This window comes from Megalobrama amblycephala, linkage group LG7 (assembly GCF_018812025.1).
Source record: "Megalobrama amblycephala isolate DHTTF-2021 linkage group LG7, ASM1881202v1, whole genome shotgun sequence".
NCBI lineage: Eukaryota > Metazoa > Chordata > Actinopteri > Cypriniformes > Xenocyprididae > Megalobrama > Megalobrama amblycephala.
In genome coordinates, this window is record NC_063050.1 from 36,602,553 (window position 1) to 36,615,458 (window position 12,906).

At 37.1% G+C, this 12,906-nt stretch overlaps 2 protein-coding genes across 5 annotated transcripts in view; one reads left to right on the plus strand and one right to left on the minus strand.

Moving 5' to 3' along the window:
* LOC125272447 (guanine nucleotide-binding protein subunit alpha-12) lies at positions 1-8,675 on the plus strand. Of its 2 annotated transcripts, XM_048197267.1 has the most exons (5): positions 1-132; positions 233-494; positions 6,039-6,248; positions 6,547-6,597; positions 8,013-8,675. In XM_048197267.1, the coding sequence occupies exons 1-5, from the start codon at positions 71-73 to the stop codon at positions 8,562-8,564; spliced, it is 1,137 nt and encodes a 378-aa protein (XP_048053224.1). In that variant the 5' UTR covers positions 1-70; the 3' UTR covers positions 8,565-8,675. The 2 variants fall into 2 exon arrangements, with proteins under 2 accessions (XP_048053224.1, XP_048053225.1); XM_048197268.1 differs by having other exon boundaries at positions 27-494.
* brat1 (BRCA1-associated ATM activator 1) overlaps positions 7,964-12,906 on the minus strand; it is a 17,779-nt gene continuing 12,836 nt past the window's right edge. For all 3 annotated transcript variants that reach the window (XM_048197263.1, XM_048197264.1, XM_048197262.1), the window contains exon 14: positions 7,964-9,583. In XM_048197263.1, the coding sequence (XP_048053220.1) occupies positions 8,843-9,583 (741 nt within the window). In that variant the 3' untranslated portion in view covers positions 7,964-8,842. The remainder of the gene's footprint in view (positions 9,584-12,906) is intronic.

Here is a 12,906-nt window from a genome sequence, read left to right on the forward strand (position 1 = left end):
AGGCCTATTCAATTACGCACATCCCAGAGCCCTATATGGCTCTGGCACATCCTATTCCCTCCTGAGAGTAATGAAAGTGAAAGTACAGAACGCTTGCACTGTTATTTTTCGCTTAATAAATAGATATTGTGGGTAAGTGCCGATTTTTCTGTTTTGTGAGTCCGAAAAGGCAGTTGACTGGTTTTTGAGTGTTTCGACCCCAAGGGAGGATCTCTATTTTTTACACACACAGGATTTTCAGAAACATGTCCAGAGCGCTACGAAATCTGTGTGAGCGCTTTCTGCCGGACAAATCCGGTGCGCGGAAGAGGAGCCGTGAGATTGATGCCATGCTGAAACGAGACCGGCGTTTTGCCGAATTGATCTTACTGTTCGGCTCGGATAAGAGCGGAAAAACAACTTTCCTTAAACAAATGCGTCTTGTTAAGGGAGCCGAGTTCAACCATGAGGAGCGGCTTAAATTCAGAGAAGCAATTTACAACAACATTATACGGGTGGGTTATGCCAATATAGAATATAGCCTATTGACTATTGACTATATTGACCTATATTGTCTTTCTTTCTTCAGTCGAAAAGAAATTAAGGTTTTTGATTAAAACATTCCAGGATTTTTCTCCTTATAGTGGACTTCAGTGGAGCCCAGACAGTTGAAGGTCAAAATTACAGTTTCAGTGCAGCTTCAAAACGTTCTATATGACCCCAGAATAAGGGTCTTAGCTAGAGAAACCATTGCTCATTTTCAAAAAAAAAAAAAAAAAAAATTCATCTTGAACTAGCTCTCTTCTTCTCTGTTAGAATTCTGGCAGTGTAGACACTGCTAAGTGTATTACTGCCCTCCACAGGTCAAAGTTTGAACTAATTGTTATGTACTTGCACTAGAATATTGTATATTAGGGCTGCACGATATATCGCATGAGATTGTCACGCGCATTTCGTCAGTAAAGCCGGTTCCCTGATTACCGCTAAATCGCCATCACCTGCTTTCAAATGGAGCGCCATTTAATAGACAGAGCCGTAGTTCACTGAAAAGCCACGCAATATCGCGTTCATTATCGAAGGCGATTCATCTGCGATATGAACGCGATATTGCGTGGCTTGTCCGTGAACTACGGCTCTGTCTATTAAATGCCGCAACATTTGAAAGCAGGTGATGGCGATTTAGCGGTAATCAGGGAACCGGCTTTACTGACGAAATGCGCGTGACAATCTCATGCGATATATCGTGCAGCCCTATTGTATATGACAATTTAGTTCTAACATTCGCTAAATGAGCAATGGTTTCTCTAGATAAGACCCTTATTTCTCGTCTGGGATCGCTGTAATCTGTAATTTTGACCTTCAACTGTTTGGGCTCCATTGAAGTCCGCTACATGGAGAAAAATCCTGGAATGCTTTCATCAAAATCTTTTTTAAATTTCATCAAAAGATTTTTAAATTTCATCAAAATCCATGAACATCCTGGATGACATGGGGGTGAGTAAATTATCAGGAAATTTTAATGTGAAAGTTTGAAAGTGAACTAATCCTTTAAAGGGACTTTGGTTATACAGATAGATCAGAGGACAGCTGTAAACAATTCTGCAGATTCAAAAACAATTGATTGTTCGATTCCATACATACAGGTGTTGCATGGTTGTGTCGAATAGACCCTTTTCACAGACTGTGATGACGCGTTGTAATGGTCATCAATATCGTAAATCCTGCAAAGTTATATAAGTTACATATATATATAAGTTATATATTCCCTCTTTTTGAAATGAAAACACTATTTTGGAGTTTTTATTTTGCTATTTGTGAAAATGGAAACACAAATATATATATATATATATATATATATATATATATATATATATATATATATATATATATATATATATATATATTTAACAAAGTCTCTCATTCACCTTATAATATTTTACCCAACTATGACGACTTCCGCTTCTGTGGAACCCGGAAATGTGAAAAGGGTCTATTCTGACCCCAGCCAGATTATTACTGAGTCATTCATGACCAAAAAGGTTATAGGCATATGTTTCTTTAATACAGGCTCTGTACTGTGAGTCACTTTGGGTTGCTAAATAATGAAATGTAAATGTAATAGTACCAATAGTATTTTTGGAATGGAATACTGTAGGCCTACCACAGTACATGAATATGGTAATCATTCAGTACTATGGCTAGGGTTGCCAACTTCAGGAAAGGAAAGTAAGGGACAGAATAAGGCACACACTCAAAATATTTGTATTCTACCATATTATTTGTACATTTCTATACCATATACAATATTTGTAATTTCAGTATCTGTTTCAGATTAAGATTGTGTAAAGCAGTTGTGGCCTAATGGTTAGTGAGTCAGACTTGTATCCCGAAGGTTGTGGGTTCGAGTCTCAATACTCAAGACACAAGTCACAGCGCTTTCAAAAGATGTAAAGGTTCTTGCACATAATCACATTTTGGATCATTTTAAATCAACCAAATTTCAGAATTTTTGATTTTGTTCATTTTTTTTTTCTAAAGAAAGACAAACATAAACGAAGAAAGACAAAATATGAAAGGTGCCATCGAATTGAAAATTGAATTTATCTCAGTATAGTTGAATAACAAGAGTTCAGTACATGGAAATGACATACAGTGAGTCTCAACCTCAATTGTTTCCTCCTTCTTATATAAATCTCATTTGTTTAAAAGACCTCTGAAGAACAGGCGAATCTCAACATAACACTCGTAACAGTCAGGATCATTAATATGTACGCCCCCAATATTTGCATATGCCAGCCCATGATCGAGGTCTTACACAAGGGCAGCCAGTATGGCGGCATTTTAATGCCATTAATGACCGAGCGCACAATTGATGCTTGCGCGCGCAGTAAATCACTTCCGCGAGAGGATAACAGATCTGCACGCGAGGAAACGGGAGCCCGCGAGCTCATTTTAAACCCGCGCGCGCGCATGACATCTCTTCTGCGCGCAGATCAAGCCCTCGCGTGCTCGGACAAGACTCGCAGCACGCGCGTCATCATTCCCCACACTCGCGCTCAATCTTCTATTTTGCTCGCGCGAACACTTTTGATTTTTGTCAGTCGTGGGGCGGGACTTTACTTATTTCAGTGTAACCTCAAATGTCATTGGTCAATTCAGTTTTTCCAGAAGTCTGTTTTGATTGGACGCCTGTTGTAAAACGATTCATGGCTTCATCAATGGACCAGATGCAAGTGAGTTAAACTTTATTTAATAACTGATTGATTGCATTATTATTATAATATGGCCTTACTAGATACATTAACTTGATTTATTATTATTTTTATGGAGGTGTAGCTGCTGGGGAAATAAGAGAACACATTATATTTGCTGTAGTTCACTGCTACATTACCACTATACTTCCACTAAACAGTATCTGTTTACCCAGCCAAAATTATATCAGTTCTGAGAACTACAGAAATGTCAAAAGTGTCCATTAAATAGTTGTAACTATGATTCTAAAATCCAGAATTGCTTCATGTGGCTTTGGATGAAAGAGAAATCACTTGTTCATATCAGCAAGAGTTGTTGTGTAAGCTTTTTGTTATCATTCTTTGTCAGTTTAATATATTATCAGGTTAATATATTTTCCATTAAATACAGTATAAAATGGTTTCAGCATTTCACTCTGTTGAAAGGTTGCAGCTAAAGTTAAGATACAGTACACAGTATGAATGATCATACCCCGAAACCCAATTTAGAAATCTTTATATCTAAGACATATTTAGTTTTTTTGTTGTTGTTTTTTTTATACTATTATGGGTAAACAGATACTGTTTAGTGGAAGTATAATGATAATGTAGCGGTGAACTACTATGTGTTCTCATTTTACCCCAGCAGCTACAGCTCCATAAAATAATAAATCAAGTTAATATAGTATCTAATAAGGACATATAATAATAACGCAATCAATCAGTCAATAAATAAAGTTTAACTCACTTGCATAATAATAGTAAATACTATAGTGTTTTGGACCATACTATAGTAAAGTGTAGTATACTGTATACATTATATAATTTACAACACTTTGTTAATGAATGCTTCAGTATACAGTGTATTAACTATGATGAACTGATAAACTGTAATAAATACTGTATCCTACTTTAGTTTTTACTACAGTAAACCCTAGTGTATATTGTGGTAATATACCCTATAGTTGTAGAAAACTACAGTATTTGGGTAAATTAAATTTGTTTATATTACCCTCAACAACTACAGAATTACCACAGCAAATTAAAGTACTTTACTTTAGTATGGTTCAAAAACACTATAGTATTTACTATAAATTACTATAGTATTTTTTCATCTGGTCCAAGCCATGTCTAATCGTTTTACAACAGGCGTCCAATCACAACAGACTTCCGAAAAACTGAATTGACCAATGACATTTGAGGTTACACTGAAATAAGTAAAGTCCCGCCCCACGACTGACAAAAATCAAAAGTGTTCGCGCGAGCAAAATAGAAGATTGAGCGCGAGTGTAGGGAATGATGACGCGCGTGCTGCGAGTCTTGTCCGAGCACGCGAGGGCTTCATCTGCGCGCAGAAGAGATGTCATGCGCGCGCGCGGGTTTAAAATGAGCTCGCGGGCTCCCGTTTCCTCGCGTGCAGATCTGTTATCCTCTCGTGGAAGTGATTTACTGCGCGCGCAAGCATCAGTTGTGCGCTCGATCATTAATGGCATTAAAATGCCGCCATACAGCCAGTATTAACGTCTGGATCTGTGCACAGCTGAATCATCAGACTAGGTAAGCAAGCAAGAACAACAGCGAAAAATGGCAAATGGAGTGATAATAACTGACATCATCCATGATATCATGATATTTTTAGTGATATTTGTAAATTGTCTTTCTAAATGTTTCGTTAGCATGTTGCTAATGTACTGTTAAATGTGGTTAATGTTACCATCGTTTCTTACTGTATTCACGGAAACGAGAGCCGTCACTATTTTCATTATTAAACACTTGCAGTCTGTATAATTCATAAACACATCTTCATTCTTTATAAATCTCTCCAACAGTGTAGCATTAGCCATTAGCCACAGAGCATAGCCTCAAACTCATTCAGAATCAAATGTAAACATCCAAATAAATACCATACTTATGCGATTAGACATGCTGCATGACGAACACTTTGTAAAGATCCATTTTGAGGGTTATATTAGCTGTGTGAACTTTGTTTATGCAATGATAGAGTCGAGAGCTCGGGAGGGGGCGGAGAGCGCGAGCAATTAAAGGGGCCGCAGCCTGAATCAGCGCATTTCTAATTATGGCTCAAAATAGGCAAATAAAAAAATGAATTAAAAAAAAAATCTATGGGGTATTTTGAGCTGCAACTTCACAGACACATTCAGGGGGACACCTTAGACTTATATTACATCTTGTAAAAAAACGTTCGATGGCACCTTTAACCTTTTCACACATAAGTTGTGTGACAGATGTATTGCTTTTATTCCATTTTTCCTTTTTATTAAAAATATTCACAAACTGGACAAATTGGTGCCCTAAGCAGAACTGTATTGTTGTGACCCTCAACCCCCTCCACAAACGCATTACCAAATTAGTTTTTTTGTTTGTTTGTTTAGTTTTTTTATAAAAATAGACCTAATTGAATCTTTAAAATGACTTAAAATACATAGGCTATATAATAACAATGAGGCAGTAATAAATGTTTCAATGAAAGTAACAAAAGCAAGTTATTTTATGTTTTTTTTTTTTTTACAACACTGTCAAAATACATAATGTAAACAATCAATTTATGTACATTATGTATTATATCAAATGCCTCCCCCAGGGAGTTACTGCCCTACGCAAACTGCATACTCTGCGTATAGGGAGTGGCAATACTGGGCCCAATATAAGCGACTTCCCAGCTAATACGGGACAGTTGGCAACCCTCAGTTGGCATATTATCAAACCTTGGTATTACCATCCGAGTCATGGTACGGCTACGGCTGCAGAGATTGCATTATGATAAACTGAAAATCCTTTTTCTGACATGTCTCTCTGTTTGTTTTATAGGGTATGAGAGTGTTGGTTCAAGAAAGAAAGAAACTGGGCATTCCTTGGCAAAACTCAGCCAATGAGATGCATGAGATGTTAATTGAATCTTTTGAGAGGAGAATGAACTTTGAGCCCTGTGCATTTCAACCTTATGTTAGCGCTATTGATTCTCTCTGGAAGGATTCTGGGATTCAAGAAGCTGATCGCAGCAGGACCAACTTTGAGTTGGTAAGTGGCAGCTCTTTTTCATAAAACCAAAGCTACAGCAGATGAACAAATTTGCTTTGAATAATGACTTCCTTTTTGCTCCCACTTTGAATATAGCCCTCAAGTCTTGTGAAGTGCTTTTGAAGCTTGACAGTAAATGGTCACTATATGCTTTCTTTTTATGAAAGACAACAAAGTAGATATTCTGCCTAATGTCATCATGTGCTCAATGAAAGATTAGAATTAACCATACTGTTCCAATGAATGCCCATGGGGATGCCATAAAAATTACACACTCATCTTTTCTGTTTTTATGCAGTATGAATCAGTAAAGTACTACTTTGACAACATTCATCGTATTGGCCAACTGGTGAGTAGTTGAGTAAATCACAAGTATTTGCTGAGGTGATGTAAAATGCTAGCACATATTTGGGTTAAGTAATCGGACATCTATTAATATTATTATTATTATTTACGGTCACATAGACCCTTTTCACAGTTTAAGGTTTGGACTGTTAACACCAGCAAGGTAAACTTCATTAGAGGTAAATGGGAGACCATAGCAAATATTATTTTCCTGTTTGTACCAAGAGCAAAAGAATAAATCCACTATTGTGTTTACATGACTTCCAAAAGAGGATATGAAAAGAGGTGGATTATGGCACTCAGAAGAGAAATAAATGTCAAATTTAAAGGGTTAGTTCACCCAAAAATGAAAATGATGTCATTAATTACTCACCCTCATGTCGTTGTACACCCATGAGACCTTCGTTCACCTTTGGAACACAAATTAAGATATTTTTGATAAAATCTGCTCAGTAAGGCCTGCATCGACAGCAATAACACTCCCTTTTTCAATGCCCAGAAAGCTACAAAAATCATCTATAACAGTTCATGTGACTACAGTGGTTTAAATCTTAATATTATAAAGCGACTAGAATACTTTTTGTGCGCCAAAAATAACAAAATAGCAACTTTATTCAGCAATATCTAGTGATGGGCGATTTCAAAACACTGCTTCATGAAGCTTCAAAGCTTAACGAATCATTTGTTTCGAATCAGTGGTTCAGAGCGAATATCAAACTGCCAAAGTCACGTGAACTATTGAAGTTTCAAAACACTTAAGACGTAACGAAGCCTCGTTTACTGAAATCATGGGATTTTGGTGCTCTGAACCACTGATTTGAAACAAAAGATTTGTTAAGCTTTGAAGCTTCATGAAGCAGTGTTTTGAAATCGCCCATCACTAGATATTGTGGAACAAAGTCGCTATTTTGTTATTTTTGTATTCTTGTCACTTTATAAAATTAAGCTTGAACCACTGTAGTCACATGAACTGTTTTAAATATGTTTTTAGTACCCTTCTGGGCATTGAAAAAGGACGTGTTATTGCTGGCGATGCAGGCCTCACTGAGCCATTGGATTTTATCAAAAATATCTTAATTTGTGTTTTGTAGATGAACGAAGGTCTTGCGGGTGTAAAACGACATGAGGGTGAGCAATTAATGAAACAATTTTCATTTTTGGGTGAACTAACCCTTTAATCACTGTATTAGGAAACCCCTCGCAGCAGGTTTTTTTTTTTGTTTTTAATTAAAGGCTGAGGTAAAATGAAGTATAGTTATATACGTTTATTAAATAAATAAAAATAAAAAATAAAATTTGGCTACATTTCTGATTCACATTCTATGAAAAGTGTTTTTTTCTGCACCTGACCAATAAAACATCACATGATGCATATGGGAGCAAGTTTATTCTTTTCTTTTTTGACTGACACACTCTCTGTACTACTTGCCGAACAATCAGGACATTCTTTATACACACAAATACCGGAGCAAAGAAGAGCATTATTTTGTTCTCCGTGATAGCCCTTTCCTTGTATACCTTGCAATATGCCGTTTGAGAGGGCCTTTGTCTTGGACATTTCCTATCATGTGTCCAATCTTCTATATTATTGGATCCAGTGATTATGACCAAATTTCTGACGAGTACAACTGCCTGGTTCAGTCATTGGATATGTTTGAGTCCCTCTACAATAAAAAGATGTTCCTCAACAACAACATCATCCTCTTCTTTAACAAAATGGACCTGCTGGCAGAAAAAGTACAGACTGCAGATATCCGGAAGCATTTTCCTGAGTTCCAAGGTGATCCTCACAGGCTGGAGGATGTACAGGAATTCTTGATTCAAAGTTTTAAAAAGAGGACAGGGAATTACAGCAGGCTGGTTTTCTATCACATGATCACTGCAGTGGACACAGAAAATTTTCGTGATGTGTTCAAGACTGTTGAAGACATAGTAATGTGCAGGAACCTCAAAGGATTTCCAATCCTGTAAGACAGGGTTTCCCAAAAGGAGGTTTATGAGTTGCTGAAAAGCTAATGTATCACAATATAGGACAAAAATAATCGCAATATAAACATTTGGCCAAGTTGTGCAGCCCTAATTTTTTTTTTTCAAATAAAGTAAAAAAATAAAACATTACAAAAACTCAAATACAGGTTGTAAATATTAAATGGACCTTGAGACTATACAACAACATATTGAACAGACTGTACATCATCCTTTATTAAATGACCCTAAAAAAAAGTCTCAAACTGTAACACAATATATTCTCAATAGCAATCTACTGTATTCTCCTCACTCTGCTGGGCTGCTGAAAGAATGTCCTCCATTAATGATCGGGCCGAATTCACAACATGATCACTACTCAACTTCAGCGTCCTCTGCATGTCGTCTAGATCGAGTATGTGCAGTATCATGGGTAGGCTAATGTCTTTGATGCAGTGTAGATCACTGTCTGTTCTCTCATCAGATGCTGTAACTCCATTAGTCACACACACAGATCCTTTGGCCTGTTGTTTGTTGAGGTATCTACTCTGCACCTCGTCCCCCCATCTGTTCCCATTTACATTTAAGACAAGAGCGTAATCAAAGTCTGTGCACTCAGATATAAGTGTTCTGAGTTTGAGCAAGAGCGCGCAGGCTTTCTCACACACTGGTCTGTCGCAGTCAAACAAGCAGTTAAACAGCAAGTCAAACAGCCCAAATTCTTTCAGTTTGCTCAAGGCCTGCGTCAAGTGCGTCTTTTCAGAGGAACCAAAGTTCTGGACTGCGTACGGACAGCAGGTCAGTGTCTTCTCCATCAACACTTCTGCTAGCTCCAGTGTGTGCATTTTCACTTCCCAGTCGAAATCGTTTCCTCCCAGCGACAGGACGGAGCTCAGGGACGGGTGCACGGCTGTTACGAGGTGTGATCCTTTCAGCCATGATGTGAAGGCTTTGACCACTGCTCTACGTGGGAAGCCCTCTGTGTCCTGAGAGAGAATGGTCATCATCTGCTTCAAAGCCTCCTCCTAAAGTTCAACAATACATGAAGAACATGAGATTAGTCTGAGAAAGAAAATGAAACAAGAATATCAACATGATGTCAAGAGTCCAATCATTAACCCTCTGGAGTCTGAGGCTGATTTGGGGCCTGGAGAAGTTTTGACATGCCCTGACATTTGTGCTTTTTTCAGTTGTTCATAAACATATTAATGACACAAGTGTCATTACACTGTATTCAGCACAAACTAGGCTACAATAATATGTGAGGAACATGTGTGTACATGTTTGTGTTTTTGAAGGAATAACGTTTATGCGTGGTTACTGAAAAAACAAAAAACTTAAGTCACTGATATAAGGCCAATAAAAGTATATTAAATCTGTGTTCACAAGACTTTTGGGTATTGAAGGTTGTAGACTAGAGTTTTTGCTTCAAGATTATGTAAAAATTATGCTGACTACTCTTTCATTTATAACAATATACTGATTTAGTTTTTGTAAGACACTTTTTGCCAAGAAACACGGTATGCGAGGAGGCGTGAATCTCCATGAATAATGGCTCATTCTCACCTGTGAAGACAAAAGAATTGAATAGTAATGACCTGAAAAGACTTGCATATTAATGAGGCATTTCAGTCAGGTAGGCTGTGAAAAAAAACTTCTGTGATGTCTCAAGCTCATCATGGTATATGAAACATACAGAAAAATTTTATTACAATATAAAATAATGGTTTTATATTATACTTTAAAATATAATGTATTTCTGTGATGCAAAAAGTCTGAATATAGGCTTTTAGTTTAAAAGCATGCACATTTGGAGAAATACAGGATTCTCATATGTTTATGTCAATTTTCTATACAGAGGAGTTATTTTTTATTTAATATTCATTGTTATCACTATGAGCGCTGGTGTTTGCAATTCATACTGCAGCCGGAGGGCGCTCTGTGCATTTTAGTCCACAAATTCACCTAAGAAGAAGACGATATTCCATGAATGGTGTTTACCAATTCATACTACAGCCGGAGGGCGCTAAAGAAACAAAAACTCACTTAAAACTTATCAATAGAAGAAAACAAACAGGAATTTACTGAATGTCTTCCAGAGATCGCTAACCATGGCTTTTTCATTCGGATAAACAATTTTCAAGGCAATAAATACACGATTGAGATGATGAATGCATGTGTTGTCTCTGAATTTGCCTGTGAATAGCGCTGGCTCCGTGGGCGTGGCCGCATTAGTGGGTAATGAGCTGAATCACGGACTTCTGACATGGCTCTCTTTTCATACAAATTACATAAACACAGAATGTTTGTTTTCGATTTGACTTGCACGATTTAAAACCTGACATCTTAACGTTTTGTTAGACATAAGTATGAATTTTTTGTGATTAGTATTCACTAAGTTACACTTCATTTTCTGAGAACTATCAGATTGGACTTCGTTCAGAGGGAGATGAGAGATCACGCATCATGTTAGTTTTCTTTATTTTACAAAAAGCACAACATTTTGTTTTTACTCTGAGTGTACACAAATAAAAGGAGATATTCTATAGTTCCAATTGATGTATTACTTATGTCTCTATGACAAAAAATGACAGAGTATTTTAAGTCTGTTTTGCTGCAATGTGAAAAAAAACCTGCAAAACGCGCCGGCGCGTTTTTAGACCTCAGAGTGTTAAAGGTAAAATATGTAAGATATTTGGACTATCCAAAAACCACTAGAATACTAGTTATATATTTTGTTGATTTGTGTACTTACATTATCCCAAATGTTTCCAACAATGTTTAAATCCAGAGAAATAAGCAGTTTTAACCAGAACACGAACCGTGATCGTGCGTCGCCTATCTTAGCCGCGTTACCCTCGATTTTCAGTTTTATTTTGTAGAAACCATGGAAACACCAAAGAAGCTATAATATATGTTTTATTAGACTGTTTGACAGAAACGAATCATTGTTACTGTGAATCCTCACTACCAGCATCATTGGATTTGAAACATGAGACACCACACCCACTAGATTTAAACAGTCAGTAACAGCCACCGCAGTATCATTTGTTACCGCAACTTTTTTAAACGACTTGCTTTAAACGACCGTCGCACGCAACTTGGAAATGGCTGTATTGTTGTCAGTAGACAAGGTGCAGACTCATTGGTAGCCGAGGAGCGGATCCACGGCAGTAAAGGCGGCGCAACTATAATGATCAGTCTATAATCCCACCCACTTTGAAGCGGTACTAAACTGCAGTGGAAAAGCAAACCGAAAGTAAAGAGAGCCGAGTAGTGCCAAGCCGAGCCGAGTCGTACCACGCAGTGCAAAACTGCCAATAGTAGCCGCCAAACAAGTGCACAGAGTAGCATTATAACAACTTTCAACACACAAATGTATCTTAAAGGATTAGTTCACTTTCTAATTAAAATTTCCTGATAATTTGCTCACTCCCATGTCATCCACGATGTTCATGTCTTTCTTTCTTCAGTCGAAAAGAAATTAAGGTTTTTGATGAAAATATTCCAGGATTTTTCTCCATATAGTGGACTTCAATGGAGGTCAAAATTACAGTTTACAGCGATCCCAGACGAGAAATAAGGGTCTTATCTAAAGAAACCATCGCTCGTTTTCTAACATTTTTTTTAAACTTTTATACGTTTTAACCATAAATGCTCATCTTGATCTAGCTCTCTTCTTCTTCTCTATTTGAATTCCAACAGTGTAGACACTGCTAAGTGTATTACTGCCCTCCACAGGTCAAAGTTTGAACTAAATTGTCATATACAATATTCTAGTGCAAGTATATAACAATTAGTTCAAACTTTGACCTGTGGAGGGCAGTAATACACTTAGCAGCGTCTACACTGCTGGAATTCAAATAGAGAAGAAGAGAGCTAGTTCAAGATGAGCATTTATTGCTAAAACTTATATGATGTATTTATTTATTTATTTTTTAAGAAAATGAGCGATGGTTTCTCTAGATGAGACCTATATTCATCGTCTGGGATCATGTAGAACGCTTTGAAGCTGCAATGAAACTGTAATTTTGACCTTCAACCGTTTGGGCTCCATTGAAGTCCACTATATGGAGAAAAATCCTGGAATGTTTTCATCAAAAACCTTAATTTCTTTTTGACTGAAGAAAGACATGAACATCCTGGATGACATGGGGGTGGGTAAATTATCAGGAAATTTTAATTTGAAAGTGAACTAATCCTTTAATATGATAAAACAGCGCTGTGTGGAGCTGAAAACGATCACTCCGATGGTTTTCAGCTCCATCCTGCTTAATACTACAGTAATGTTAATGCTCATGAATATGATTTCAGCCTGAGTCCCATCGGATTCTTTTCCACTGACTAA